Source organism: Mustela putorius, unplaced genomic scaffold (genome assembly GCF_011764305.1).
Source record: "Mustela putorius furo isolate JIRA1106 unplaced genomic scaffold, ASM1176430v1.1 tig00000842_pilon_pilon_pilon, whole genome shotgun sequence".
In the NCBI taxonomy this organism is placed as follows: Eukaryota; Metazoa; Chordata; class Mammalia; order Carnivora; family Mustelidae; genus Mustela; species Mustela putorius.
Window position 1 is genome coordinate 2,211,885 of NW_025421493.1, and position 27,899 is coordinate 2,239,783.

A 27,899-nucleotide genomic window follows, 5' to 3' on the forward strand; every position below is an offset into this window, starting at 1 on the left:
ATTATACACAGAATTACCACATGATCTAGCAATTACACTTTTGGATACATACACAAAAGAATTCAAAGCAGGAACTCAAACAGGTATTTGTACTCCTATGTTCATCACATTATTCACAATAGCCAAAAGGTAGAAGTAATGTAATTGTCCTTTAATGGATGAGTGGCTAAACAAATTTTCATGTGTACCTACAATGGAATATTATTCAACCTTAGAAAAGCAGGAAATTCTAACACATGCTACAACACAGATGAGCCTTGAAGGCACTACACTAAGTGAAATACACCAGTTACAAAGTAAAAACAGTGTTAAGATTCCACTTATATGAGGTACCTAAAGTAGTCAAATTCATAGACAGAGAGAGTAGCATGGTGGTTGCCAGGGGCTGGTGGGAGGGGATAATGGGGGATTAATATTTAATGGATATGGAGTTTCCGTTTGGGGAAATAAAGAAGTTCTGCAGATGGATAGTGATGATGGTTGCACAATGTGAATACACTTAATGCCACTGAACTATACACTTGAAAATGGTTAAAATGGTAAATTTGGGGGCATCTGGGTGGCTCAGAGGGTTAAAGCCTCTACCTTCAGCTCAGCTCATGATCCCAGGGTCCTGGGATGGAGCTACACATTGGGCTCTCTGCTCAGGGGGAGCCTGCTTCCTCCTCTCTCTCTCTGCCTGCCTCTCTGCCTATTTGAGATCTCTGTCAAATAAATAAATAAATAAAATCTTTTAAAGAAATGGTAAATTTTGTCATGCATACTTTGCTATAATAAAAGAATACATACAGCACACTAAAACAATCCCCCAGGTTTTGTGAGACTGAAGATCTATGTAGAAAAGTTTTGTAATCTATATAGCCCTTCACAAATACCAGCTCTTTTTGATCATTATCACCCTGTTTACTCCAACCTGATACCATTACCCGCATGATCTGTCCAGCCCTGTTCACCCAGCAGCACACTGTTGGAGTTTTAGTGTGGTACAAGTTGATATCCACCCTTGTTTTGCTAAACCCTGCATTCCACACATCACTGCAATAGTCTCCCAGAGTTCTGGTTCTGAAACAGAACAAGGCCCCCCAAAAGATATAAGTTTTAGACAAGCCTGATCAGATTCTAGGGGGAAAAAAACTCAGAGACTTCCTCCTCTTATCCAGTTCTCCCCAATACTTGGTTTGGAAGCAGTCCTCATTTAGCAGCAAGAGGTCACCATGCCATTGCCAAGAACAAGGAAAATCTTCCTCCAATTCAGCTAACCAGCTAACTCCCTGGCCTACTACCAAACAATGTATCTCATAAGGCAGCCCTTGAGCAGGTGAACAATCAGGAAACTTCAGGGTTCTAGGAAACGAATATAGGAAATGTATTCATTGAGTTTGAACTAAGAATGAAAGTAGTTAGATAAGAAATAAAAAAATAAGTTTGCCTGGGTGGCTCAGTTGGTTAGTGTCTGCCTTTGGCTCAGGTCATGATTCCAGGATCCTGGGATGGAGCCCCTTGTCAGTCTCCTTGCTCAGAGGGGAGTCTGCTTGTCCCTCTTCATCTGCCCCTGCTCTCTCTCTCGCTCACTTTCTCTCAAATAAATAAAATCTTTTTTTAAAAGAAATTAAAAATGAAAATGCTAAAATCAAAAGACCAGAACAACCACCTTTGATGGACTGCACAATTCTCTATACTGTAGCCTCAGAGCTGAACCCTCAAAAACTCACAGAAAGTATAAATATTACTGCAGAACAGGTGTGATAATACAGTAGTGCAAAACGTAGGAATAATGTTTCTTTCTAGAAAGCAAGCCAATTGGAACCTACACCCAGATACTGACCAGAATCTGTGTGACCCTTCAGGTGCTCTCTGAGCGCCCCAAGTTTCCTTAGCTATTACAGGTGCTGGTCCTTGAGAATTTCTCCTAACATAAGTAATGCTACAGTGCCATCTGGAATCTTTTTCATGTAATGATGTTTATCCAGGAGTTCCTGCCTTTGCAGATATTCCCTGGAGACCAAAGAGGGATTTTATTCCATGGCTCCGAGGAACTTAAATGTCAGTCAAACACGAAGTAGTACTTATCACAGCCTTTTAAGTTTTACTTCTATGGCCAAGTGTGCCCTCACAATCTTGAATGTCTTCACTTGCTTCACTTTTACGTTGGCCAAAATTCTTGGTATTGTCAACAAGACTAAATATGAACTTGGGACTTTTCCATGAAACTTTCTGCCAATGCCCCACAAATCTTGAATTTGGTTTTCCAAATTCAAATCCCCCAAATAACACTTATTCTAAGTATAGTCCCACTTTTGTAGAAATGCATTTTTCCTAGTTCCCCCTCACACACCTCTTCATACTGCATCGATATTGTTAACTGAGGTTCAGTCATGACACCTACAAAAGCACCATGAGACCCCCTACCTTCTGCCTTCATTTTGTTATAACCTATAGGCTAAAGATATGTATCGCTCTGAGAGTGTTGCAGTCAAGGAAAACAACTGTGAGGGACAACAGGCACTGAGGCAAGAATCACTAGCACAGGGCCTATAAATTAAACCCAAATATACAAAAGCAAAAGCTTAGGAACCATCCCCTGCACACACCTCCTCCTTTATAACCAGTGGATTAAGGTTGATGAAGAGAGACCAACAATCCATTCTCTACAAATGACTGATGACAGCTCAAGTCCCTGGTTATAGGTGCCTCAACCTATTCTTGAATGGTTCGTTGTTATGAGCCACCAACCCAGTATCACCAAGTCAAATGCTCTAAGTTCTCTTCCAAAAATGGTAATAAAATATGCTGAGTCGCTCATATTCCCGCAGTTATACTGGGAGACAACAGCTACAGGGGTTAAACATTCAGTCCCCGAACCAAAGCAATCTGAGTTCAAATCCTACTTTAGCCGCTTGCTGCGTACCCCAATCAATGATCTTTTCTGATACCCCGCCAGCCTATGCCCTCCGCCAGCTCGCTCCTTCACCACCACCAAACATATGGAGCCGAGGGGGAGGCTACACAAGAGCAGACAGAAGTCTGTTCTCCCTTTACCACACCATCTCCTTGGCTATGGTGACTTGAATTTGAGCGCTCCTCATTCTCTCATTCACTAGACTGCCGCGACTCTTTCCTCATATTGCTTGGTACACTCCAGCATTTTTTAAAATATTTTATTTATTTATTTGACAGACAGAGATCATAGATAGGCAGAGAGACAGGCATAGAGAGAAGGGGGACGTGGGGCTTGATCCCAGGACCCTGAGATCATGACCTGAGTGAAGGCAGAGGCTTAACCCACTGAGCCACCCAGGAACCCGGTACACTCCAGCTTTTACAAACTCACCGGCACGCTGCTGGGGCGGGACCAAGCACTTCCCTTCCCTCATAGGGAGGAACTAAAATATAAGAGTCAAGGTTTTTAGCAAATGACTTCCCCGTTACCACGGTAAAGCGGCTACCGCCATCTTTAGTGTGGCCGATGATTCTTCGTGTTGGTCTAAGAAACAATGAATAATAAGGAACTCTACAGACTAAAATCCTGCAGGTTAGTCTAGGACCGCACAAGCCTAAATCGGAACCGAGTTATATTCCGGTCGCAACCCAGCCCTGAGTCGTTAGCTCTTGGGGATGGAGGGCGCGCCAGCTGCTGACGCAATGACGCCAGGGGAGGGGCCATGTGCGCGCCCTGCCCAGGTGCTTCCGGGTAACGCGCCCGTACTGAAGCGTGTTTAGCGCAGAGCTCAGGCGCCGTAAGGAAGTGTGCTCTGGCGCACCGGAAGCTGCCGGAAGAGAGCGATGGCGGGTTTGACTGTGAGAGACCCTGCGGTGGATCGTTCTCTGCGTTCGGTGTTCGGTAAGAGGAATTCGTGGAGCCAAGCGTGGGGGAGGGATAGAAAGAGACAAGGAGCAGCAAGGAATACCCCCTGCACCTAATGAATTCCTGCAGGAGCTGGTGATGGGTCGGGCTTGCAGCTCTACCTGCCCGTCTTGTGGAACGGCCGCTCTAGTGGACTCGCGAGCGAAGTGATGCTCCCTTCCCCTGAGGTCTCACAGCCTTTTCATGATGTGGCTGAGGAAGTTAAACTAGCGTTCAGTTTCTACGCGTTTCTCCTTTCATGAGCTTCTATTATTATCTAGAATCGAGGGTACCTGGCAACTGTCCCGTACTGCTCACTCCCTGTCCCAGAATACAGATTATATGATGAGTGTATAGAACCCTGTGTCCACTTCCCGCCCTCTCGTAAGGACTTTCAGCCTCTGTTTTTTATTTGTAACATTTTGATTCGATACTGGTAGTGGCCACCTGGAGTCTTAAAGTGGATTGTAAATGAATGAATGAACGAATAGATCTCGTCGAAGAAATTTTAAAGAGGATCAGGTCCATTCTGAGTAATCTTTTCAGATGAAATAAGGTTTTTTTATTTTTTTAAAGATTTTATTTATTTATTTGACAAATCACAAGTAGGCAGAGAGGGAGGGTGGAGGGGGGAAGCAGGCTCCCTGCTGAGCAGAGAGCCCGATGGGGGACCTGATCCCGGGACCCTGAGATGACCTGATCCGACCTCGGAAGGCAGAGGCTTAACCCACTTAGCCACCCAGGTGCCTGGAAATAAGTTGTTTGTTTGTTTTAAATCAGTGTGGTGATTTTAAAGCACCTTTTGGAATGGCCATAACAAAACAGTTCAGAATAATTTTGAAACATCCTCCACTACATTCATGGTTATTCTTTGAGTTTGTATGTATGTGTGGAAATACAGAAATAATATGCCAGTTTTTAAAATATCAAATATATTGGTATTTTTAGCAGTTGTCAATAAGACTTGCAGATCTTCAAGTAAATACCAATGCCAAAGTATTTTATTTTCACCAAAGGTAAGGAAAATCATAATACTTGTAAGATAAGTCTGAGAACTGATATTTCGAAGTGCCTGTGCCTTTTATGTTTAATCTTAGTAGTTTGTTTTGTAATTAAAGTCAGCAGACAACATTGAAATGTTGTCTGAAATACCATGGAACTAGCAGTGTGGGAACACTATTTTGAGGTAGTTGTTACATTTTCAGTGATGTAAGTACTGATTCATTTTACTTTCTCACAGGGGAAATAGGTTACAAACTCAGAGTTTTAATCTGTTGTCTATTTTCTTCCATAGTGGGGAACATTCCATATGAGGCTACTGAAGAGCAATTAAAGGACATCTTTTCTGAGGTTGGACCCGTTGTTAGTTTCAGGTGAGATTCTCCTTTGATTACTTGGGGTTTTCTTTAAAATCACAAATTTGGCCTTTAGCAATAATAGCAAGGTTTTTACTGGTGACTTTTCACATGCATCCTTCTGTTCGTAACAGCTTTATTCCAGTAAAATTCACATACCATACAATTCACATTTATTTTTACTAAAAGGTACATTTTTTTAAACTTTATTTATTTATTTGAGAGAGAGAATGAAAGAGAGAGAACATAAGAGTCGGTGGGTCAGAGGGAGAAGGAGACCAGACTCTCTGCTGAGCAGGTAGCCTGAAGTGGGACTTGATCCCAGGACTCCAGAATCATGACCTGAGCCAAAGGCAGTCGCTTAACCAACTGAGCCACCCAGGCGCCCTTACTAAAAGATACATTTTTTCATTTAAAAATGTTTAAATCATATTTCAGTGAAATAGTCAAAGTGATAAAGTTATTTGTCTTAGAGTGGACCAAATTAGAACTTGCCCATGTTAGCAAGAGCCCTATGTATATGTAACATTTGTGCCCGATACTTGGTTCTGCTCCTCCAGGTTGGTATATGATAGGGAGACAGGAAAGCCAAAGGGTTATGGCTTCTGTGAATACCAAGACCAGGAGACAGCACTTAGTGCCATGCGAAACCTGAATGGGCGTGAATTCAGTGGGAGAGCACTTCGAGTGGACAATGCTGCCAGTGAAAAGAACAAAGAAGAGCTGAAGAGTGAGTATAAACCTGATTTGTATGCAACATGAATTAGTAAAGATGTAACAATGAAGATTTTTCCATTTGTGATATGTTTTAGCACCTGTTAAAATGGTTAGCCACTTAGCTTCTTGACGCCCTTGAGGCTCCTGCATTAGGGAAGTATATATCTTTGAGAAACAAGGTAAAGTTGACTTTAGAAGTCCTTTAGTTACAAAGGAGTTGATTTACAGTTGAAGATGAGTTCAGGCTCACCAAGCCATTACTTGCACGAACTATGTCATTATGTAACCGCTGCTATAACTGTTTGTCAGATCTGTAATTGGTGGGATTACTAAGGCATCCTGGCTTTTTTCATGAGGTACCAGATCAGGAATTCCATTCTTAATTAGCATCTTTTTCTGTTATTTTGTTTTTAAGATTAGCATCTTTATCTCTTGTTTCGATTCTAATGACTTGTCAAAAGGAAATCATTATGCCTCATCCCTAATTTAGGTTAACATTGTCTACCTATGTGATCCTAGTCCCAGCTTTCTTCTGAGAACAGAAAATACTTTCTGTCACTTTCCTATACAGAAATAAGAGACTTGCAGTTCACTTACTTCTCAGTTCCAGATAATTTAAAGTTACAACAGGTCCTGGAAAGGAAGCAGCCCTGGAAATTAGATATTTGAAATGATTTAGCTCATAATTTTGCCTCCTTAACTTTTTGTACTTTCTTCCCAATCAGGCCTTGGCACTGGTGCCCCTGTCATTGAGTCACCTTATGGAGAGACCATCAGTCCTGAGGATGCCCCTGAGTCCATTAGCAAAGCAGTTGCCAGTCTTCCACCAGAGCAGATGTTTGAGCTGATGAAACAAATGAAGGTGGGAGGAGGCATTAGGTTAAGAACAAATCTAATCACATCAAATTTTTGAGGAGTTATTCAAGTGAATGGAAATGATTCCCTGAACTCAAATATAAGGTGTGCCTGTTTACCACCATCTCTTGCACCTTCGATATGCCATATGTGCACAGCATATTTTACATTTTGTGCAAAGAGCTTTCCATTTTTTATACACAAACACAACTATACAATCTGGCTTTTTGTGGCCCATAGATATCAGATGTAGATCATCAAACGTGGCTTTTCTCCTAAATGGTGGTATTATGGTATTTGAAATGCCTCTTCCTTCTCTTGCCTATCATGACCGAAATTTTGTGTGCTATACAAAAACTGATGATAGCTTAAAAAGCTTCTTGAGTATTATATTTCTCAGATGAGAATGGCTCTAAATCACTATTAATTTCTAAGTACTAAGTATTGAACCTGATGATGAATCTCTTTATCTTCCCAGCTTTGTGTCCAGAATAGTCCCCAGGAAGCACGGAACATGTTGCTTCAGAACCCTCAGCTGGCTTATGCTTTGCTACAAGCACAGGTAGTGATGAGAATTGTGGATCCAGAGATTGCTCTGGTGAGTGCTTATTTGTTTATGGAAACACCACAGCACACCTTGAGTGGGGTAGGAACTGCCTGATTGCCTTGTTAAACAGACAACTCATAGATTTGTCTTTTCATTTTTTAGAAAATTCTGCATCGCCAGACAAATATCCCAACACTGATTGCAGGCAACCCTCAGCCAGTCCACAGTGCTGGGCCTGGCTCAGGATCCACTGTGTCAATGAACCAGCAGAATCCTCAGGCCCCTCAAGCCCAGGCTTTGGTAGGGCTTTATCTCCTATAACGTTTCTTTTACATGTTTTGAATGCCATTTTCATGTTAGGAAGATATACTGAAAGAAGAACAGTCAGGAGCTGAAAATGATAATTTCAGTTCCCAGGCATAAAAGCAGTTTTCATTTTTGCAGACTACATGGCATCTGAATGAATGTAGATTTGGTGCCAAGTTTGTGAAACAAAGTGATCCTTCATGTGTGTCCTTTTATTTTTTTTTAAGATTTTACTTACTTATTTGATAGACAGAGATCACAAGTAGGCAGAGAGGTAGGCGGGGGCCGGTGGCGGGGAGAGCAGGCTCTGCTGAGCAGAGAGCCCAATGTAGGGCTCGATCCCAGGACCTTGGAATCATGACCTGAGCCGAAAGCAGAAGCTTTAACCCACTGAACCACCCAGGCGCCCCTGTCCTTTTATATATAGGCTAATTTTGGTATTTATGTGCATGTGTGGTACTATGGTTGGCACTTTGTTATTCTACATCCATTATCTCATCTAGGACTTAGAGTAATTGTATGAGGTTGGCATTCTTACGTCTCCTTACCAATGGAAAAAAGTAAAGCTTGCTTGCCAAGCATGACACAAAACTGAAGCCATAGAAAATTAGTACATTTGAAAACTGAAAAATTTCTGTATAGAGAAATAGAAATAAACCCCAAGACAAATTCAAATTGGGAAAAAGTATATGCCACACACATGACAGACAACTGGCCGATTACGAGTCCTTGGTCATGTTCAAGAATGTTTATTGCCACATTGTAATTGTGAAAGGTTAAAACATCCTAAATGTACATCAGTGGAATAATGGGGAAAATGTTGTATATTTATCCAGTGAAAGACTCTATAGCAGTTAAATAAATTACACCTGTCGCCATGAATGACTTTCAAAAACCTAATTCCATATAGGAGTAAAGAGGAACTAGGATACATGGTGTAACACATATAACTCAAAAGTTACAGAAGTGAAAATGAGTGAATGTAGAAGACTTTCCAAAATATGGCATATTTGTTTTTGCACATATCCCCCAAAAATGTTGAATGAGTTGCAAATATATTTAGTACGTAATGATTTACATACAACTTTTAAATGTCTGTAAAAATTCTTAAGTGGTTGTCTTAAGAAGGGAAAACAGGATGCAGTTAGGGAAGACCAGAGGGCAGATTTCAAGTACATATAGTATATTTATTTCCTAAACTGCATGATTATTTTCCTTTCTATACAATTTATATATCTGGAGCTTTTCATAATAAAAGTGTTCAACCTCAGGGTAAACGTAAACAGAAAACAATAATCTACCATTTTTACCATTCAGATTGGTAGAGGTAAACAACTTTAAGTCAACCATAGGTGCCACATATGGCCTCACAACACAGGTCAGACGGGTCAGTGTCTGCTTTTAGAGAACATGGTCCATCTTAATTGTGTTCTATATAACCAGGCTCATGTGTATTGTCCAAAGGCATATACATACCGTTTTTATTTTTTTTATTTTTTTATTTTTCTTATTTTTGTTTTTATTTTTGTTCAGGGTGGAATGCATGTCAATGGTGCACCTCCTCTGATGCAAGCTTCTATGCAGGCTGGAGTTCCAGCACCAGGACAGATACCAGCGGCTGTAACAGGGCCTGGTCCTGGTTCCTTAGCTCCTGGAGGTATGTTTCCTTTACAGTCTCCACCACTTTGGTATTTTGCTAAAGTTTTGTTGTAGCAAATGGTATAATGTCACCAAATTATTATGTGGTAATGAGATCTTTTTTTTTTTTTTGGTAATGAGATCTTGATATAAAATTACATAGCTAGAAAGCACATATCCTAGATGGATGGAATAGTTGGTCTCTTATACACAGAGAGAAGGGAAAAGGATCACAAAATGGAAAAGTGAGGTAAAACTTCCAAATTAGCAAGGGGGAAATGGAATGAATGGAAACTAGCCAACAAAGCCAGAAAATAGAGGGAAAAGAAAACAACATTGTGAAGTAAGTAATAATAAACGTAGAGTAAGGAGAAAGGAATAAAGTTTCATGTAGTCGTTATTCTGCTAAATGTAAATGGACTGAATTTTCCCACCAAAAGCCAGAGACTTAGATTGGGTTGAAAGGCACATTTAAAAAAAAAGACACAAAATACATAGTGACATTTGTTTTATTATATTTAATGTATATGAAATTGCATTTCATTAAATATAATCAGACCAAACAACACAAAAGGAAAAAAGAATTTTTGAAACTGTACATTTTGATTACAATTAAGTATGTAGAAATTAATAATGAGTATTGCTATTATGCTTTTGGTCTTTGTCATTCAGCAATCATAACTAAGAGTTACTGAGTGAAATAGTGGTTCCCTATATGAAACTCCTATATGAACACATGATAGATATCAATATTTTAAGTTTTTATGCAACATACTTGCCTCTTGTTAATTTATCTAATCTTGGTTAGATTGACTACAACACTACACAGTGTTGAATCGCAATTGTTATGTTTTGTAGAGAAACTGGTCTACAGAGCTAAGTTGACAAGGAATAGAGGAAGGGATTTTAAAAGAAATTTCAGCAAATTCATGATTTTTATTTACCTATAGAGTAAATATCTTTCAATGAAAGAAATGGATTTTGTATTTTATACATTTTTGAGTTAAGGGTGCCTAACTTAAAAACCTTAAGATAAGGGTGCCTTGGTGGCTCAGTTGGTTAAGCGACTGCCTTCGGCTCAGATCATGATCCTGAAGTTCCAGGATCAAGTTCCAGGATCGAGTCCTGCATCGGTCTCCCAGCTCCGTGGGGAGTCTGCTTCTCCCTCTGACCTTCTACCCTCTCATGCTCTCTCTTACTCGCGCTCTCTCTCTCAAATAAATAAATTCTTTTTTTAAGGATTTTATTTATGTATATGACAGAGATCACAAGTAGGCAGAGAGGCAGGTGGGGGGCGGTGGGGGGGAAGCAGACTCCCTGCTGAGCAGAGCCTGATGTGGGGCTCGATCCCAGGACCCTTAAATCATGACCTGAGCTGAAGGCAGAGGCTTAACCCACTGAGCCACCCAGGTGCCCCAATAAATTAAATCTTTAAAAAAAAAAAAACCTTAAAATATCACAAGTCGAAATGTGGCCCTACTACACATGACAAGTATGCAACCCATGACATAGGCAGCTCATAATGTGAGCTGAAAAACACCCAAGTCCTCTGTATTCTGGTCAGTGACACAGGTGCTCTGATCATGCAATGAGATGTCACAGAAACATCAAACTGCTGTAAAAGTTTCTAAGTGCTCTCCATTTCTGTACTTACAGTGTCATGAATTGTTAACATACAGTGTGTGGATCAACATTTCTATGGACCACACTTTGAATACCTTTGTACTAATAGATAAAAAATAAGTAAAAGATAGTGAATAAAGTAGTGGAACCAGTAAGCATGACTTATTATGGGAGATTTAGGTCTTTTGACTAAAGAATACACTTTTGCCCCCAAAAACCTTGGAACAGTTAAAAAACACATACTTGGGCATAAAATAAAAACAAGTTTAAAACGTAGGGATTTTACAGGCCATGTTTTCTTATTATAAATCAGTAAAATTAGAAGTAATTACAATGTAACTGAAAATAACATTTACTTGGAAAAATAAGGGACATAACACTAGGTAATCCTTGAATTAAAGGGGAAATAAAGGAGAGATTTATAAATTATCCAGAAGGCAACAAAAAGTATACAAAAAGTATGGGAAACAGTGCTTAAAATGAATACCTTCAAATGCCTGCATTATTAAAGAATAAAGGAATTCTAAGTACTAGTTTTAAAAGAACTAGGAAAATACTTTATATAAAGAAACAAGATACCAAAAACAGGAAATTAATAAATATAGAAGTTGAAAGTAGGTGTGAAAGGAACTTAAAGTGATATTTTTATAAGTCTGTAGCATTTCTATTTCTGAAGTTATTAGAACATCAGTCAGATGTTTGAAATACCCTGTACAAAACTCATTGACAATTGGTGAGAAAGGGAAACAGCCTAGTAGCAAAGAAGGCAAAGAAAATGAGTAGGCGCTTCGTAGAAGAGCAAATCCAAATGGCAACAAAGACAAATGCATTTGTAGTCATGGAATTACAAATTAAATTACAGGATTTCACTTTACTTAAACCCATCAATCTGGCAAAAGTTTCAAAGAGAGCTATTAGTTGGGGATGTGGTATCATAACTTGTTACTGGAAATGTGAAATGTTTTAGCCTTTTAAGAAAGTAGTCTCACATTTAAAATCCATGTACAAAAAAAAAAAAATCCATGTACACTTTTACCCACCAGTTCCACTTCTGGGAAGCTGAAAGTGAAAGTGCCATTGTGTGATAGTGTATAATATGAGAAATTATGCCCATATGTCCTGCCACCACTTTCCTCAGATCCTAAATCTTTACATTGTTTTGGCGAACTGTCTGAATAAATCATAGAACCGTTTGTGATTAGAAGAGACCTTTGAAATTCTGTAGACCAGCAGGTCTCAAACTTGAATGACCACCTGAGGAGCTTATTAAAGTGCAGATGCTGGTCCCCACCGCCAGACTTTGTAACGCAGCAGGTCTGAGGTCAGGCCCTGGAATTTGCAGTTCTAACAATTTTTGGTGACACTGACACTTCTGGTCTGAGCAGCACATTCTGAGAACCACTGGTTTAAACCAGCTCATTCACTTTACAGATGAGTAAGCATGGGCAAATGTTAACTTTATCAAATCACTTGTTCAAAATCACAGTTACTTAGTAGGGATGGGGCTGGCACAGGTTCAGGTTCTTAATCCATGGCTCTTCGGTACCTGGCATATTAAATGGACTAAGAGAATATGATGTGGGGGCGCCTAGGTGGCTCAGTCAGTTAAGCATCAGCCTTCAGCTCAGGTCATGATTTCAGGGTCCTGGGATTGAGCCCCATGAGCCCTGCATGGGCTTCCCTGCTCAGCAGGGAGTCTGCTTCTCTCTCTCCCTCTGCCCCTCCCCACCATTCACACATGCTCACTGTCTCCCAAATAAATAAATAAAATCTTAGAGAGAATATGATGTGTACTTGAGCTTTTAGTTAAGTATTAATGAACTGCAAACAGCAGCTCGTCTTTTCTTGTTACATACAACATATATAGTTCCTTTGAGGAAAAGAGAATTATTGCTATATAGAAAGGATGAGACAAGGACTTGTGGTACGTAATTATTCTTTGTATAGCAAAGAATACTATCCCAACTGGTTAGGGTAGAGCAGTGGTTCTCAACCCTGTTAGACCCTGCAGGCTCTTTTCATAACATTTTCATAACATATTTCATAATGACTTTTTACTATCCTGGAATGAAATACACAGATATAACCTACTTAACATGAGTCCCCCCAAAAATATAATGTCCTTACTATAATATAAAGGAGAAATAAAAGGAAATTAACCTATAATAAAGAATATTTTTAATATGCATGTGTTCAGGCACAACTAGACAAGAAACCAAAAGGTAGCAGTCAGATGTTTGCTCCTATGCCATCAGTGTAAAAGCTACAGATGCAGACAGATACAGGTATGGTGTTTTCGCAACTCATATACCAGAGGGACTGTTGACATTAGTGTTATGATTTTCTCAAGTGGTGGAAACTTTTGGTAAAGTTCTTAATGAAACAAAATGCAATACCTGTAATTGACTCAGTAATTGTATTTCTGGAAAATTCAGTTTATATGTGTACAGATGTAAATAGGGAAAACGAGCTTTTTTGTTTACAAGTACAGCAGACTTAGGTTCTAAGTTCAGATGAATGTAAACAGATTTTCATTTGTGCTAATGTTCACCAAGACATCTGAAAATTTTGCAAGATAAGATAATTCTGGATTATGGAGGACTATCTCAGACATTGGATTGCATCTAGTATCCCTGTTGGCTTCTCATGAAATGCCAGCCATGCCCCAAATATCTTTTCACAACAAAAACCCACAAATTTACAAAATACCTTGGGAACAATATTGCCTCTTCTGAGAGGAGTTATGTTGGCAAGTGCCATTGTTCTATATCACAGAATTTCTGCCAAGGTTTTAGTAACCAGGGTGATTAAATATTCTCATTTAACTCACTTTTCTATCACTGAACCCTAGAGTTTACTAACAAACTTTACCTTCTGTATAACTGCATTGTTTAGTGCAAGTTATTATCTTTTTTTGTAGTTTTCTGCCTGTGAGGCAGAAGGGAATTTGTTAACTCAGCCACTGTCCTAATTTTTTCTCCAGTGTCCTAATTTGTGCTTTTCTTTCCTTCTCTTTATCTTTTAGGAGGAATGCAAGCCCAGGTTGGAATGCCAGGAAGTGGACCAGTGTCCATTGATCGAGGCCAAGGTAAATAAGTACTAGTATCTGGTTAATGTGGACTAGACCTGGAAATGTTGTATATCTGCACTGTTTTAATATGGCAGCCACTAACCATATGTGGCTGTTTGAATATTAAATTCGTTGAAATTAGGTAGAACTTAAAATTCAGTTCCTCGTTCCCACTAGCCACATTGCAAGTGCTCAGTGGCACATGTGGTTATGGCACCACATACTGGATATGGCAGATAGATAATATTTCCCTCATTGCAGAGTATTTTGTTGCACAGTGTTAGTCTAGACTTTCCATCTAGTGGCTCAGAGCCCAGCTCTACAAGAATCAATAAAGCAGATGGACCTTTTGTTTCTATTTATGTCACCTTTTCATAATAATCTAATGACACTGTTGACATGTCCTCTCTCACTCTGTGGATATCTGTTGACTAATTAAGGAATTTTAATAATGAGCATATAACATGTAGAAGCCTAATCTAAACCACAGAGAAGACTGGGAGGGGATCAGAGGTCTGTGAAGCCTACTTGGTAAGGGTATGTTACACTGTGGCTGTAACACTGGCTGCCACAACAATGGCCACTCCAGAATCTCCAAATTATTTCCTCTTTTGCTAGAGTTTGAAGAAACAGAAAAATGCAGTGGTCTGGTTGAAAACATTAGGAGAGAGTGAGAAAACAGAAGGAATTAACAGTAAAATTGAGCACATGCTATAGGCCAGGCACTTTAATTTTCATCAACAGTGTGAGTTAGGGGGCAGCACCTCAGTATTCAGGTAAAGAGATGGAAGCTCAGAGTTTTAAGTTACTTCTTCCTGGGCACATGGTAAGTAAATACTGCTGAGTAATGTGGACAGGACTTGGAGCACTCATCTCTCCCAGCTAGTAAGTGGCAGAGCAAGGTGCTGAAGTCTCTGACTAAAATCTTACTCTTTCTGAAAATCCTCACCACCTCTATTAACTTCCACAAACACTCTTCAGTGTCTTCTGTTCTCAGTCATGTTGTCATCATGATGAGAAAGAACAGCTTTGGGCAGCATAGAGAAGCTTAAGTTACTTCTTAGCACATGGCCTATAAATGAAACCCATTTTTTAAAAACAAAATATTAAGATAAAGGCCTCTGTACTATATTTTCTTGTCTACAGTTTGTTCACTAAGGTTGAGTGCTAAAGTGACAGAATGGATCATCTGATCAGATGTTTGACAGTGGAACAAACTCTTGACCAAATGCCTCATCTAAGTAGCCTGTGGTTTTGTGCTATTGTGCCCCAATGCCCTTGACCACTCTCAGTAGATTGTACGTGTACCCAGAGTATTGCTGCATTAGGGAGAAGGCATTGGGGTTCCAGTCATATTTTTCTTCTTCCCAAGCCATCGGTCAATCAAACTTGAGCTGTTTAATATGTATTTCCAAAAGACCTCTTCTCTCCTGCTGTAGTTCTTATCACCTCTCTGGGTCCAAAGTTAGCAAAGGGAAATAACTAGAGTTTTGAAGGTATATCAGCTGTGTCTTCTCAAAGAGATAAAGGAGATGAGTGTTCTTTTATAGTTTTTGTTCAGTACTCAGCAGAGGAAGCAAAAATCTTCCCACTTGTACCCAGTTTTCTTTCTTTTCCTGGAATCCATGCTTCTTATGCACATTTGTAATGGTAAAAGGAGACAGGGAGATTAGTTTAAGAAGATACTTCTTTCCTTCTGCCACCTCTCTGTAGTGTTAGCTGTCTTTTCATCTCATTAGTCTTTGTCTGCTGTTGTCATGGTGTTTGCTTATCATCAGAGACTCACAGTGGCAGAATATTTTTTGAGGAGTGATGTTCTCTTTATTTGTCTAAAGATCATTCACTGCATTTCCCACAGAGATTTTTGTGCAATAAACTACAGCAAAAACAGTCCGCTTCTGTGAGGGACCTTTTCAGAATAAATCTTGCCTTCCAGATTCAGTACAGTGTCTTTCATGTTTTGCTTATGAAAATATGTCTGTGTTCTTTGCCTAACTAGAGATTCAGAACTGCCTTCTTTCTTGTAACAGTATAAGGAAATTTAGATGGACTCGTAGTAGCAGAGGTGGAAATTCAAAGTGGCTGAATAAAATCAGTGGCCCACCTGTTTCACTTTAGGAGGCAGTCTCATTATAGCAGAACAGTTTCAGATCCCAAAGAAGCTACTATGGTTTAGGAAGACTTTGTAGCACTCTTGGCTTTTTAACTTACGTGTGTAAATCTCGAACGTCTATATGTGTATGATTCTGTGTGTGGGTGTGGGTGTGTGCATGCTTGTGTGCGTGCAAGCTATTTAAGTGTCTGCTCTTTCTCCTTTTGAACTTACTGCTCACCTAGGAACCCTACAGCACTCGCCCGTGGGACCCGCCGGGCCTACATCAATTGAGCGAGTTCAAGGTACCCATTGTATCTACGGGTTTCCTTTTGCTTGTGGTGTTCAGGGTGGGACGTTGAGAGGACAAGGGCTGCTTGGCAGTCATCCTCACGTTCGGAACCCAGAAGGGTAGTGTTTTGGGCTTTTGTTTTTAAATTTTTTTCCTGTTGGGGCCACAAGCCTAAGATTGACCTCTTCACACAGGGCAGAGAACATGGATATGGGCATCTGTCCGAGGCTGTACTCCCTCCCTACTGGTGTCAGGAGGCTTGGATGGAATAGCAGTCTGTAAGGAGACAGCAGGTTCTTGCAGAGCCATGGCAGTGTTCCCATATGCCAAGACCCTACCTCTCTTTTGTGACTCTGGTCCTTGAACTAAGATTGATTTTAAGGAAAATCAGGAACATAAGGTTCTTCAGGTTGCAGTGCTAGTCCTCGGCAGGTTGCTCCCCACTTTGTTCGTTATATAATTCCATCCATACCTCTGACATGGCACAGATGCTGCCTACACCCTGCTTCTGTTCTTGAGCTGCAAGAGGAGTCTGCTGTGGTGAGGTTTCACCCACTCTCAGGTGTCTGAATTATGTTGTCAGTGGTATATAGAGTCATTTCTTGTTTCCTGATGTGTCCTTCACAACAGTAACTTCCTGTTTGTTTCCCTGTCAGTGCCGATGCAGGACCCCAGAGCCGCTATGCAGCGTGGGCCCTTGCCTGCCAACGTCCCAACTCCTCGAGGTCTATTAGGAGACGCCCCAAATGACCCGCGTGGAGGCACTTTACTTTCTGTAACTGGAGAGGTAGAGCCTAGGTGAGCATTAACAAAGAAGGAAAAGACTGGGGGAATCCAAATTTTCCCTTGGTCTGAGAACACCATCTTTCTGTACCTCTTTGCCTACTTCAGCAGATAAATAAATATTCATGGCCACTATCTAAGACTAAGGAAGCACTTCTCCTTGGACAGAACTGTATCTGTTGAGTTTGTCATTTTGAATGAACGAACCATGGTTACCCAAGTTATCTTTAGAAACTGGAAATTCTAGCACATATCTAAACAGGAAAAACTTATATTGCTTACCAGTAGTGGCAGTATCAACAGTAGCAGCAATAAGATGATGATGACTGATAGGAATGGGGATTATGCCTCTGACTCTGCTGTGAGTACTTTACTTAGCTCATCTCATTAAATCCACACAACAGCCCTGTGAGAGTGACACTAATATCGGTCCTGTTTTATAGATGAAGAAACCGAGGCATAGAGAAGTAAATGTGCCTAAGATCACACAGCTAATAAGTGATAAAGCCTAGATTTGAACCCATGCAGTAACCCACATTCTTAAGCGCTGTACTACATACTCGTTCTATACAATGGAATATTTGTTATCTTCTCCTTAATTATGAGTGCCCTGAGCAAATATGAAATTCTTGAATACATGGATTTGTATCTCCATAGCTTTTTTTTTTTTTTGCCTACTCAGTTCATTCTCTTAGCATTTATAGACTGATGTTTGCATCGGTTCTTTTTTTTTTTTTTTTTTTTTTTAACTTACTGATCTTCTGCTTGGCATTTCTTTTATTGTTTTGGTCTGTTTTAAAATATTACATTTTTCTCCATCTCTAGAGGTTACCTGGGACCACCTCACCAGGGTCCACCCATGCACCATGTCCCTGGCCATGACAGCCGTGGCCCACCCCCACATGAGATGAGGGGAGGGCCATTAGCTGAGCCCAGACCTCTAATGGCAGAGCCAAGAGGACCCATGCTAGATCAGAGGGGTCCACCCTTGGATGGCAGAGGTAAGGGGAGACCATGTCACAAGGCCGCCTGGTAGTTGTGGCCTGATAATAAACCCAGCTGTCTTAGGTTCTAATCTGGGATAAAGAAGGCTGGGGCAGTGGGGTTGGCAAACATTTTTAAGGTTTATCTGCAAACCTGTAAGACTGGGAAGGAGAAAGCAAAAGCAGTCTTGTTTACAGTTGATCCTTGAACAATACATTTGAACTGCATAGGTTCACTTAGACATTGATTATTTGTTATAAACATAGTGCAGTACTAAATGTATTTTCTCTTCCTTAACATTCTCTTTTTTCTAGCTTACTTTGTTATTAGAATGCAGAACATAATACATACAACATACAAAACAGGTGTCCATCAACTGTTTTATTATTGGTGAGGCTTCCAATCAGCAGTAGGCTGTGAGTAGTTAGGTTTTGGGGGAGTACTCCAATCCTCATCTTGTTCAAGGGTCACCTGTAGTTGGGGGGAGATGTGACTGAGGGAATAGATTTCTTTCTTCGATCTTTGGTTCTTTTCGCTGTGAAGATGAGCAGCTACACAATGGTTTTCTTACAACTTTCTTTACAGGCGGAAGAGATCCCCGAGGCATAGACACACGAGGAATGGAGGCACGAGCCATGGAGGCTAGAGGATTAGATGCCAGAGGATTGGAGGCCCGAGCAATGGAAGCCCGTGCAATGGAGGCCCGCGCAATGGAGGCCCGTGCGATGGAGGCCCGCGCGATGGAGGCCCGCGCGATGGAAGTCAGAGGGATAGAGGCCAGAAGTATGGATGCAAGGGGCCCGGTCCCTGGCCCTAGAGGCCCTATGCCTACTGGAATCCAGGGTCCCAGTCCAATTAACATGGGGGCAGTTGGCCCCCAGGGATCCAGACAGGTATGTGCAATACTCACTTCTTGCTTCTACTTGAAATCTTGATCTATTCAGGAATTGGCCATTGAGCCTGACTGTGAGTGCTTTCTGATTTGGGCTATTTCTCAGCTTGTTAGAACAGGAAGATCTCCCTTTTTCTTGTTTGTCCCTTAAGATGGTTATTTTCTGGCCGCCAGGATTGTAGCAATCTTATCCCACAATTTAAGGAGTTGTTCCATTTAGAGCAGAGCCCCTGCAGATTTAGGAGGCAATGTGTATCACTAGAATCTAGGCATGGATAATTTGAAAACCTCCCCCAAGTGATTCTAATGTACAACCGTAGGAACTGCTTTAGAGCATATGAAGAACTATTAGCAGTCATTTCAATAATCTTAGATTTGCAGAAACCTATTTTAATTTACTTTCATCATGTAGCCTAAGTTAACGGTGGAACATGAAAGGAACATGAAAGGCAGCTTTTACTAACGTTCACCTTAAAACCTGTGCAACTGAATTCTTATCTTTTCTTTCTCCTTATTTGGCTCTCTCCAGCTACGTGTATATGTCAATCTGTAATCATCTCTGTGTTGTCATCTCCTCCCTCTTCACACACAAATGTTTGTGGGGAGATGGTATGTGTGTCTCTTCCCTGAATTTGTATGTGCTGGCACCTTCGTCTCCCTCTTGCTCCTCCTTCCTCTATGTACTACTTCTATCTCTCTTCCCTCTTCCATATGTTTATGTGTCTTGCTCTCATTTGTGTGTGTGTGTGTATGCGTGAGAGGGAGAGTGTCACTGGAATGGAACACATTAGTCATCCAGTTCTCTCATTTTATAGGTTCGGAAACTGAGATCCAAGAATTCAGGTGACTTGTCCAAATTCATACAACTGAAAAGTGGCAGAGCAAGGAATAGAACCCACTGTTTTTTTCAGTGTACCATTCAGTCCTGTTATCTGCACATCATGTATGTGTATATGTGTATCTGCTTCCCCTTCTTTAATAGGAAATACAAATATGTTGTTTTCTGCTGTGTAAAGGAAAACTATTCTCTTTTTTTTCAAATTGTGCTTTTTTAAAAATGTGTCTGGGGGCCTTGATGTTTATTCTGCCCTCTAGGATCAGTAGCCTTAAAATAGAAACAGTTTTTATTCATTTATTTAGTCAGTCAGCAAATATTTATTGAGCACCTATTGTGTACCAAAGAGAGCTCTAGGTACTATAGATATTGCAGTGTGAAAAAAACAAAGTCCCCGCCCCCATGGAGCTTGCATTCTAACTGGAGAGACTGACAACAAATAACTACATGATGTCGTTATATAATTCTATCAATAGTTTTGTGGAGAAAGACTTTGAAAATAAAGGTTGGAAGACCATTTCTGGATAATGTCTTGCTTTTTTGTCTCTGCTAGTGCTTGAACTCGTTACTCTGTAATATTAGGTTTATATAGTTTTCCTTCATAGATTGTATAAAGCGTATTAGATTTGAGTGAAAAAAATAAAAATTTTATCTTCAAATCTTTTTTATATTGTTTAAATTAATATGTTCACTCATATGTAGGAGATAGACAGTGGGAACCCTGCTTCTTCCCCTGTATCTGTCTCCCTTCTGATCCCATCCCCTATAGATCATAGCTTTTATTCAATTTTTGATGGATCTTTCTAACAAAGAAGAATATAAGAAAAAAATGCATCTATATTTCCTTTCTTTCACTGTTCTGTGCCGTGTTTGTTTTTAACTTTATAGTATATCCCTAATTTATAATTTTAAATCAGATTTTTAAAAATTAATCCCAGTATACCTAGTTGGAAACTTGTTAGTTAAAAGGCTTATTATGGGGCACCTGGGTGGCTTAGTCGTTAAGCGTCCGCCTTTGGCTCACATCATAATCCCAGAATCCTAGGATCGAGCCCTGCATTAGGCTCCCTGCTCAGCAGGAAGCCTGCTTTCCCTCTCCCATACCCCCTGTTCATGTTCCCTCTCTTGCTGTGTCTCTCCCTGTCAAATAAATAAATAAAGTCTTTTAAATAAAAATAAATAAATAAAAGGCTTATCATTACCTGGGTGATTATGTGACTTATCCAAACAGGGACATGTTTGCAAGTGAGAGTGCTATTAAATAGTTACTCTGGGGCAAAAGCATAAACTGGGACTATCTTGGGCAAACCGTGGCTGTGTGGTCACCTATATTGTGACTTGTCTGCCTAGAGCAGGCATTCCTGGAAATTTTAAATGGCCATTATTGAATGTTTAGCTCATAATATAATACTTTAAATTAGTATTAACTGTGAAGCTTCAAACTTATTATTTTCCTAATGTTCCAGATCTGTAACACAACATTAAGGTTCAGACTGGTCTCTGGTTTCAGTACTGATAAAGAACAGAAAGTGATAATAAAGTGTACTGTGCTTTCTTCCCTTTTTAAACAAGATAATGAAAAATGATTTTTTACCATTTTTGATTACTCAGGGTCATCATTGAATGCGCCTATTATATGTGGTATAATAGAAAGTGTAGTTATCTCCTGTGTGGTTTCCAATCTCCTTCACTATCAGGCTGTCGCCTAGCTATTCACATTGCTGTCATGGCATCTGCTCTTAACAATGTATCCACATTTCTTTTTGTGCTTAGCTGCTTCTGATCAGCTGGGGAAGCAGGTAACTAAGCTTGTTCACAATTTGTGTTTCATAATAGTACCTAAACTCTGGGTGAATGCCTGAGTGTGAACATAACAATATAAGGACCTTTAACAGTTATTCTCGGTGCTCTGAGGCCTTTTCTTTGGATTATGATAGTCTTCCCCAAGATCAAACTCACCAAAGATCATAAATAAGTATGATATAACTGCATTTTGTTCTTTTAACTTGGGTCAGTCCTATTTCTTGCTCTGTATTTAGCAGAAAGCATCTGCTGCATATTTTCTCTGGGAAGGTATAAAAAGCAAATGTTGGGCTAATAGCATTCTTTTCCCCAGAGGCCTTCCCCTCTCCTTCTGCCACTGCCATTATGATCATCTCTGCCTTACTTGGGGGATAGGGCTCTTTGGGATGAACTGCCTATGTCTGATTGAACTAGAGGTAGGCAGTATCTCTGTGAATGTCGCTTCCCCAGTGGACCAGCATACATTATCTCTAGAATCTGCTGGCTTTCATTGCTGTTTCCACTGAGCACTAGTTTCTAGGATGCTCTCAGTTTTCTCTCTGCTCATGCAGCTGGATTTTCTTTGATTTGATGGTACCTGATTGAGCTATATGATATTTGTTGATGATGCTAGAGCTACTATAAGCAAATGTGTCTAACTCCCAAGTTGATCTCTTGCTAAACCCTGTCTTCTGCCATTGCTGATGGTAGAAAGTGATCTTCAGAGTCATTAATTTGCTTTTTTTTAAAAAACTCCTATCCATAATCAAACCATATCTTTCACATTGCTGCTATTGGATTCTGAATACTATATGAGAAGTTCTGAAAACTCTCTCCTCTCTTTTTGTGCACATAGGTCCCAGTCATGCAGGGAGCAGGCATGCAAGGAGCAAGCATTCAGGGTGGAGGTCAGCCTGGGGGCTTTAGTCCTGGCCAGAACCAAGTTACCCCACAGGACCATGAGAAGGTAAGCTGTCTGTCTCCATAGACACACATCTTCTGGATTCCTCTTTTCAGTTATGATGTGGAGGTCCTGTGTCTTTGGAGTTCCTTTGGAACTGATGTTTACTCTTACAACTTTTTATAATCTTGTTATCTGAAAATCTGTGGGCCTGGTCTTAAAATTCTTGAATGGATGTATATAAATGGCAGCTTATGTTACATTTCAGACTCATCAGGTGATAACGGTTGTTTTTTGCAGACCAGATTGACCTGAAAATCTGATTTCCTTTTTTCCCTCTCCCCTTTCTGCTTTATACCTAAAAACATAGCAGATTCCCCATGAGTACATCTGTTTATATATTTGACCATCGTGGGGAGCTCATATCTGATGGGAGGACTAAAACTTTTGAAAAAGAGATTTTTAAAAGGGGTGCCTGGGTGGCTCCATCCGTTAAGTGGTTAAGTATCTTTCTTCAGCTCAGGTCATGATTGCAGGGTCCTGCTGGGATCTAGCCCCGCATCAGCTTCGGGCTCCCTGCTCAGCGTAGAGTCTGCTTCACCCTCTGCCTCTGCCCTCCTCCACCCACTCACGCTCTTGCGCATGCTCTGTCTCTCTCAAATAAATAAAATTTTAAAAATCTTTAAAACAGGATTAAAAACTGAAGACTTCCAAGGTTCACAGATAGCATGTTAGTCTGTAAGAACTTTGGGTTTGTGCAGGCGTCTGACTGATTTGAGTCTCCTAATCCTCAGTATTATTGTACTTGAGCTTTTCATTGTGCCTTTTCTTGCCAGCTGGTTTGAGTTTGATTTGATTTGGGGTGGGGTTTTTTTGCCTATAGTATTCTCTCTTTGAAGTATCCTTTCTTTTTGGACGGAAGCTGGTGGTGGTTTCTTAGGTGCCATCATTAAAACTCATTCCCCTTTTTTTTCTTCTCTTCACAGGCTGCTTTGATCATGCAGGTCCTTCAGCTGACTGCGGACCAGATTGCCATGCTGCCTCCGGAGCAGAGGCAGAGTATCCTGATCTTAAAGGAACAAATACAGAAATCCACTGGAGCACCTTGAAAGGTGAGCAGACTTAACCCGCCTAAGTTGGATGATTTCCTTGTGCATTTGGGGTATTAGTGACTTTCAGCCTTAACCCATGACCCTCTCAGCTGATCTGTGAAGACTGTCCGAGGCCCACACTCCTCTTGGCTAAACTCTTCACCCTTCATTAGGTCAGCTTCTGTCAGGATGGGAAAGACAACAGGGTATCTGTTCAGTTGTTGAGTTGGTTGTAAACTTTTTTAACCTTTCTTTCCTAATGGCAAAAGTAACATCATTTTTACGAATTTAATCAAATACAGAAATGGAGAAAGATCGGAGTAGAAAGCTCTGCTTCCTTAATCTTCTTCCCAGGACAACCTCTAAATGTGGTTTGGTGTGTTAGGATCAGTGGTGTTATTTTATTCCAACTGTCCCATCAAAATGGTGAAAATACAAAGCATTTCAATAAAATATATAAATATTTTGGTTTCCAGATTTATTTAATATTGACTCTTTTGATGTTAAATTGTTAGAGCACATATTTCAGGGTTGTGACCATCCACTATCACCACCAGTCCCTTTACATTTTAGAGGTTGCCATACACTGCTGCCCTTTCTTTTTCTTTCTTACCTGTCAGATAAAATGGATCGTAATCATGGAACCATCTGATTCTGTGTATTGGCCTTTCTTTTAAAAACCATTTTCCTGGGGCACCTGGGTGGCTCAGTGGGTTAAAGCCGTTGCCTTCGGCTCAGGTCCTGATCCCAGGGTCCTGGGATCGAGCCCTGCATCCAGCTTTCTGCTCAGCAGGGAGCCTGCTTCCCCCTCTCTCTCTGCCTGCTTCTCTGCCTACTTGTGATCTCTGTCTGTCAAATAAATAAATAAAATTTAAAAAAAGAGCTGTAGCTCTTTTAAAATCTTTTTAAAATCTTTAAAATTAAATAAATAAAAACCATTTTCCCCAACATCTTGTATTTCATAAATAATTTTTTCTTGGGGCACCTGGGTGGCTCAGTGGGTTAAGTGTCCACCTTCAGCTCAGGTCATGATCTCAGGGTCCTGGGATCGAGCCCTGCATTGGGCTCCCTGCTCCACAGGGAGTCTGCTTCTCCCTCGGCCTCTGCCACTCCTGCTGCTTGTGTGCACTCTCTGGCATGCGCGTGCGTGCTCTCTCTCTCAAATAATCTTTAAAAAATAAATAATTGGGGCGCCTGGGTGGCTCAGTGGGTTAAAGCCTCTGCCTTCAACTCAGGTCATGATCCCAGGGTCCCGGGATCAAGCCCCGCATCGGGCTCTCTGCTCAGCAGGAAGCCTGCTTCCTCCTCTCTCTCTCTGCCTGTTTCTCTACCTACTTGTGATCTCCGTCTGTCAAATAAATAAATAAAATTTTTTTTCAAATAAATAAATAAATAAGTGTTTTCATTTTTCCTTAAAGATTTCTTTAGTTTCAAGTAATCTCCACCCAGCTTGGGGCTCAAATTTACAATGGTGAGATCAAGAGTCATATACACTACCAACTGAGCCAGCCAGGCACCCCAATAATACTGTTTTCTAAAAACAACTTAAAATTTACATTGTCCCAATATCAGCTGGAATATTACCTTTTGAATTTTTACTTGTTACCCCATCTGTGTTATAATTCCCATCCATCTAATATCAGATAATAGTGAGCTCATTTGTACTAATTAGAAGTCTTTACAAAATATATTGTGTTTTAATCCATATTTGCAAAGTCATTAAAACATCCAAACTGGAAACATGCTTCATTTCTGTATTTAGACTTTTTTTTTTGGTAGTTGCTGGGGTTTATTTATTTATTTTATTAACATATAATGTATTATTAGCCCCAGGGGTACAGGTCTGTGAATCGCCAGGTTTACACACTTCACAGCACTCACCATAGCACATACCCTCCCCAGTGTCCATAATGCAACCACCCTCTCCATACCTCCCTCCCCCCGGCAACCCTCAGTTTGTTTTGTGAGATTAAGAATCTCATGGTTTGTCTCCCTCCCAATCCCATCTCATTTCATTTTTTCCTTCCCTACCCCCAAGTCCCCCACACTGCCTCTCAAATTCCTCATAGACTTTGTTTTTTTAATAATTTTTTAATTTTATTTATTAGAGAGAGAGCGAGCACGCACAAGCAGGTGGAGCTGCAGCCAGAGGGAGGGGGAGAAGCAGGCTCCTGCCGAGCAGAGAGCCTGACACAGGGCTCAATCCTAGGACCCTGAGATCATGACCTGAGCCAAAGATAGATTAACCAACTGAGCCACCAAGACATCCCTGTATTTAGACTTTAAATGATTGGACTATAATGAGAAGCTGTCATAGATGGACAGCTAGCCAGACTTTTGGTATGACCAATACTTTATCTTTTTAGTCCAGTTACCCAAAGACATTTTTTTTAGTAGAAGAATAGACTGTTATAGTCAGAGCAATAGATGAAAAACTACTCCCCTCTTTTACTTTTTCTAATTTGTTTATGTCAGAGAAGACATTCCCTACAATATGAGGAAATTACTATTTCTAGATAGTGAAGAGAGAGATGTTTCTGAAAGTTCTTTTGTTGTATATTCTAGCTTGTAAGATAATTCAAAGCCTTTCACATAAACCACAGGGCAAAGGTTTTTGTTTATTTTATATTTTATTTTGAAATAATTATAAATTCACAGAAGGTTGGGAAAATAGTACAAAGAGCCTCAGGTACCTTTCCCCCAACTTCCCCCAGAGATAACATCTTGAGAAGCTGTTACGTAATACCTTTTTGATCTGTAGTACAAAACCAAGAAACTGACATTGATACATTACTGTTAACTAGATTACAGACCTTTTTCTGTTTTCACCATTCTTTAAACCTACATTCATGTGTGTGCATGTGTTAGAGAGAGAAAGATGAGCTGTGTGCTTGTAGGTCTATACCGTTTTATGTGGCCAAGGTTTTAATGTGTATTTGTTGTTACTTGTGCATAATATGGCCAAAATGTTGGCTCTCTGTCCATGCTATACCTTGCTAGTTGTGATTCATTTCTGCTGTCACTTCTGACAGGCTTCTATTCTGTCAGATCAATGGTTCTCAACCAGAGGCAGTTTTGCTCCCTGTAGGACATTTGGAAATGTCTGGAGATATTTTTCATTGTCACAACTTTAGGTGGTATGGTATACTATTGGCATTCAGCAGGTAGAGAGACCAGAGATGCTTTTAAACATCCTATAATCATAGGATATCTCCCCCCACCCCTGTGCGCATAATAAAGAGTTACTTGTCTCCAAATGTCAGTAGTGCTGAGGTTGAGAAACTCTGCTGTAACAGGTGATCCCTTTGGGGATCCTGGAGGCAGACACCTTAGGAATCTCTTCCTGGTGATTGGTTCGTTTGCATAGCCTCCCTCCCAATTTTAAATTGTTTTTTCCCTGATGTTTGGGAAAGAGAACTTTGTCTCCATTTCTAATGGCTTTCTCCCAACTTTTCCTTACAGGTTTTCAAAATACCTGGCAACAAATCGGGAAATCAATTCCATAACTTTGTTGAAATGTTGCAAAAAGATGACTTCTGCATCCTAACCCGTGAATGACCCAAATTGGTGCCAGGTGGAGGATTCCCATCACCTTCTCTCAGAACAAAATCAGTTTATTCTGTTGTCTTAGTTTGTATATTTTCTGTGACTTGAAATAAACTTTGAACACAATTTTAGTATACTGCAAATTGATATACACGACCTTTTTGCTTTTAAAAAGCTGAACACCAAGGTTGAAACCTTAGATGTGTTTTCAACCCTTACCGCAGTATTGTACTTTAATGTTATATTGCCATAGTTCTGTTTTTCCTTTGAGTTAACCACTTATTCTTCTTGGTGATATTTGAGAATTTCTCAGAAGCAGTGTTTTCTGGAACTTAGTTTTTGCTTTGTTTGCTTCCAGCAGGAATAATAAGATTTGCCCTTTGAGAACTTGCTAGAACTTCTGAGTTTACTGGGAGAAAATGGGCCCTGCTTAGAGCTATAAAATGGTCAAAAGGCCAACAAAGTAAAGAGCCTAGCAGAGCAGTGTATTTAGTTTAGAAAAATGCAATGATCAAAATGCATTTTTTTTTATCAATAACAGGTTTATTCACATGCACCATTAAGAGCTAAGACAAGAATGTTGAATTGGCACTGGTTGGAGGGTGTCAGCAACACAGGAGACTGTTAACATTTACCTGTCTGTCCTAAAATTTTTCGGTCTCAGTAGTCAACCTTAAAAGTTAAAGAAGCCACTAATTTTTCACATGTTCAAGATGAAGTGAAAACTAAATAAAAATCAAAGAACA

At 40.2% G+C, this 27,899-nt stretch overlaps 1 protein-coding gene across 3 annotated transcripts; it reads left to right on the plus strand.

Moving 5' to 3' along the window:
• The first annotated feature begins 3,685 nt into the window (after positions 1-3,685).
• Positions 3,686-27,279, plus strand: CSTF2 (cleavage stimulation factor subunit 2). 3 transcript variants are annotated; one of them, XM_045085297.1, is made up of 16 exons: positions 3,686-3,841; positions 5,139-5,217; positions 5,760-5,929; positions 6,642-6,778; positions 7,250-7,369; positions 7,481-7,618; positions 9,158-9,281; positions 13,911-13,973; positions 16,293-16,352; positions 16,534-16,617; positions 16,996-17,137; positions 17,948-18,123; positions 18,692-18,999; positions 22,472-22,582; positions 23,503-23,628; positions 27,070-27,279. In XM_045085297.1, the coding sequence occupies exons 1-15, from the start codon at positions 3,784-3,786 to the stop codon at positions 23,623-23,625; spliced, it is 1,893 nt and encodes a 630-aa protein (XP_044941232.1). In that variant the 5' UTR covers positions 3,686-3,783; the 3' UTR covers positions 23,626-23,628; positions 27,070-27,279. The 3 variants fall into 3 exon arrangements, with proteins under 3 accessions (XP_044941232.1, XP_004777228.1, XP_004777229.1); XM_004777171.3 differs by lacking the exon at positions 16,534-16,617; XM_004777172.3 differs by lacking the exons at positions 16,293-16,352; positions 16,534-16,617.
• The last annotated feature ends 620 nt before the right edge of the window (positions 27,280-27,899 follow it).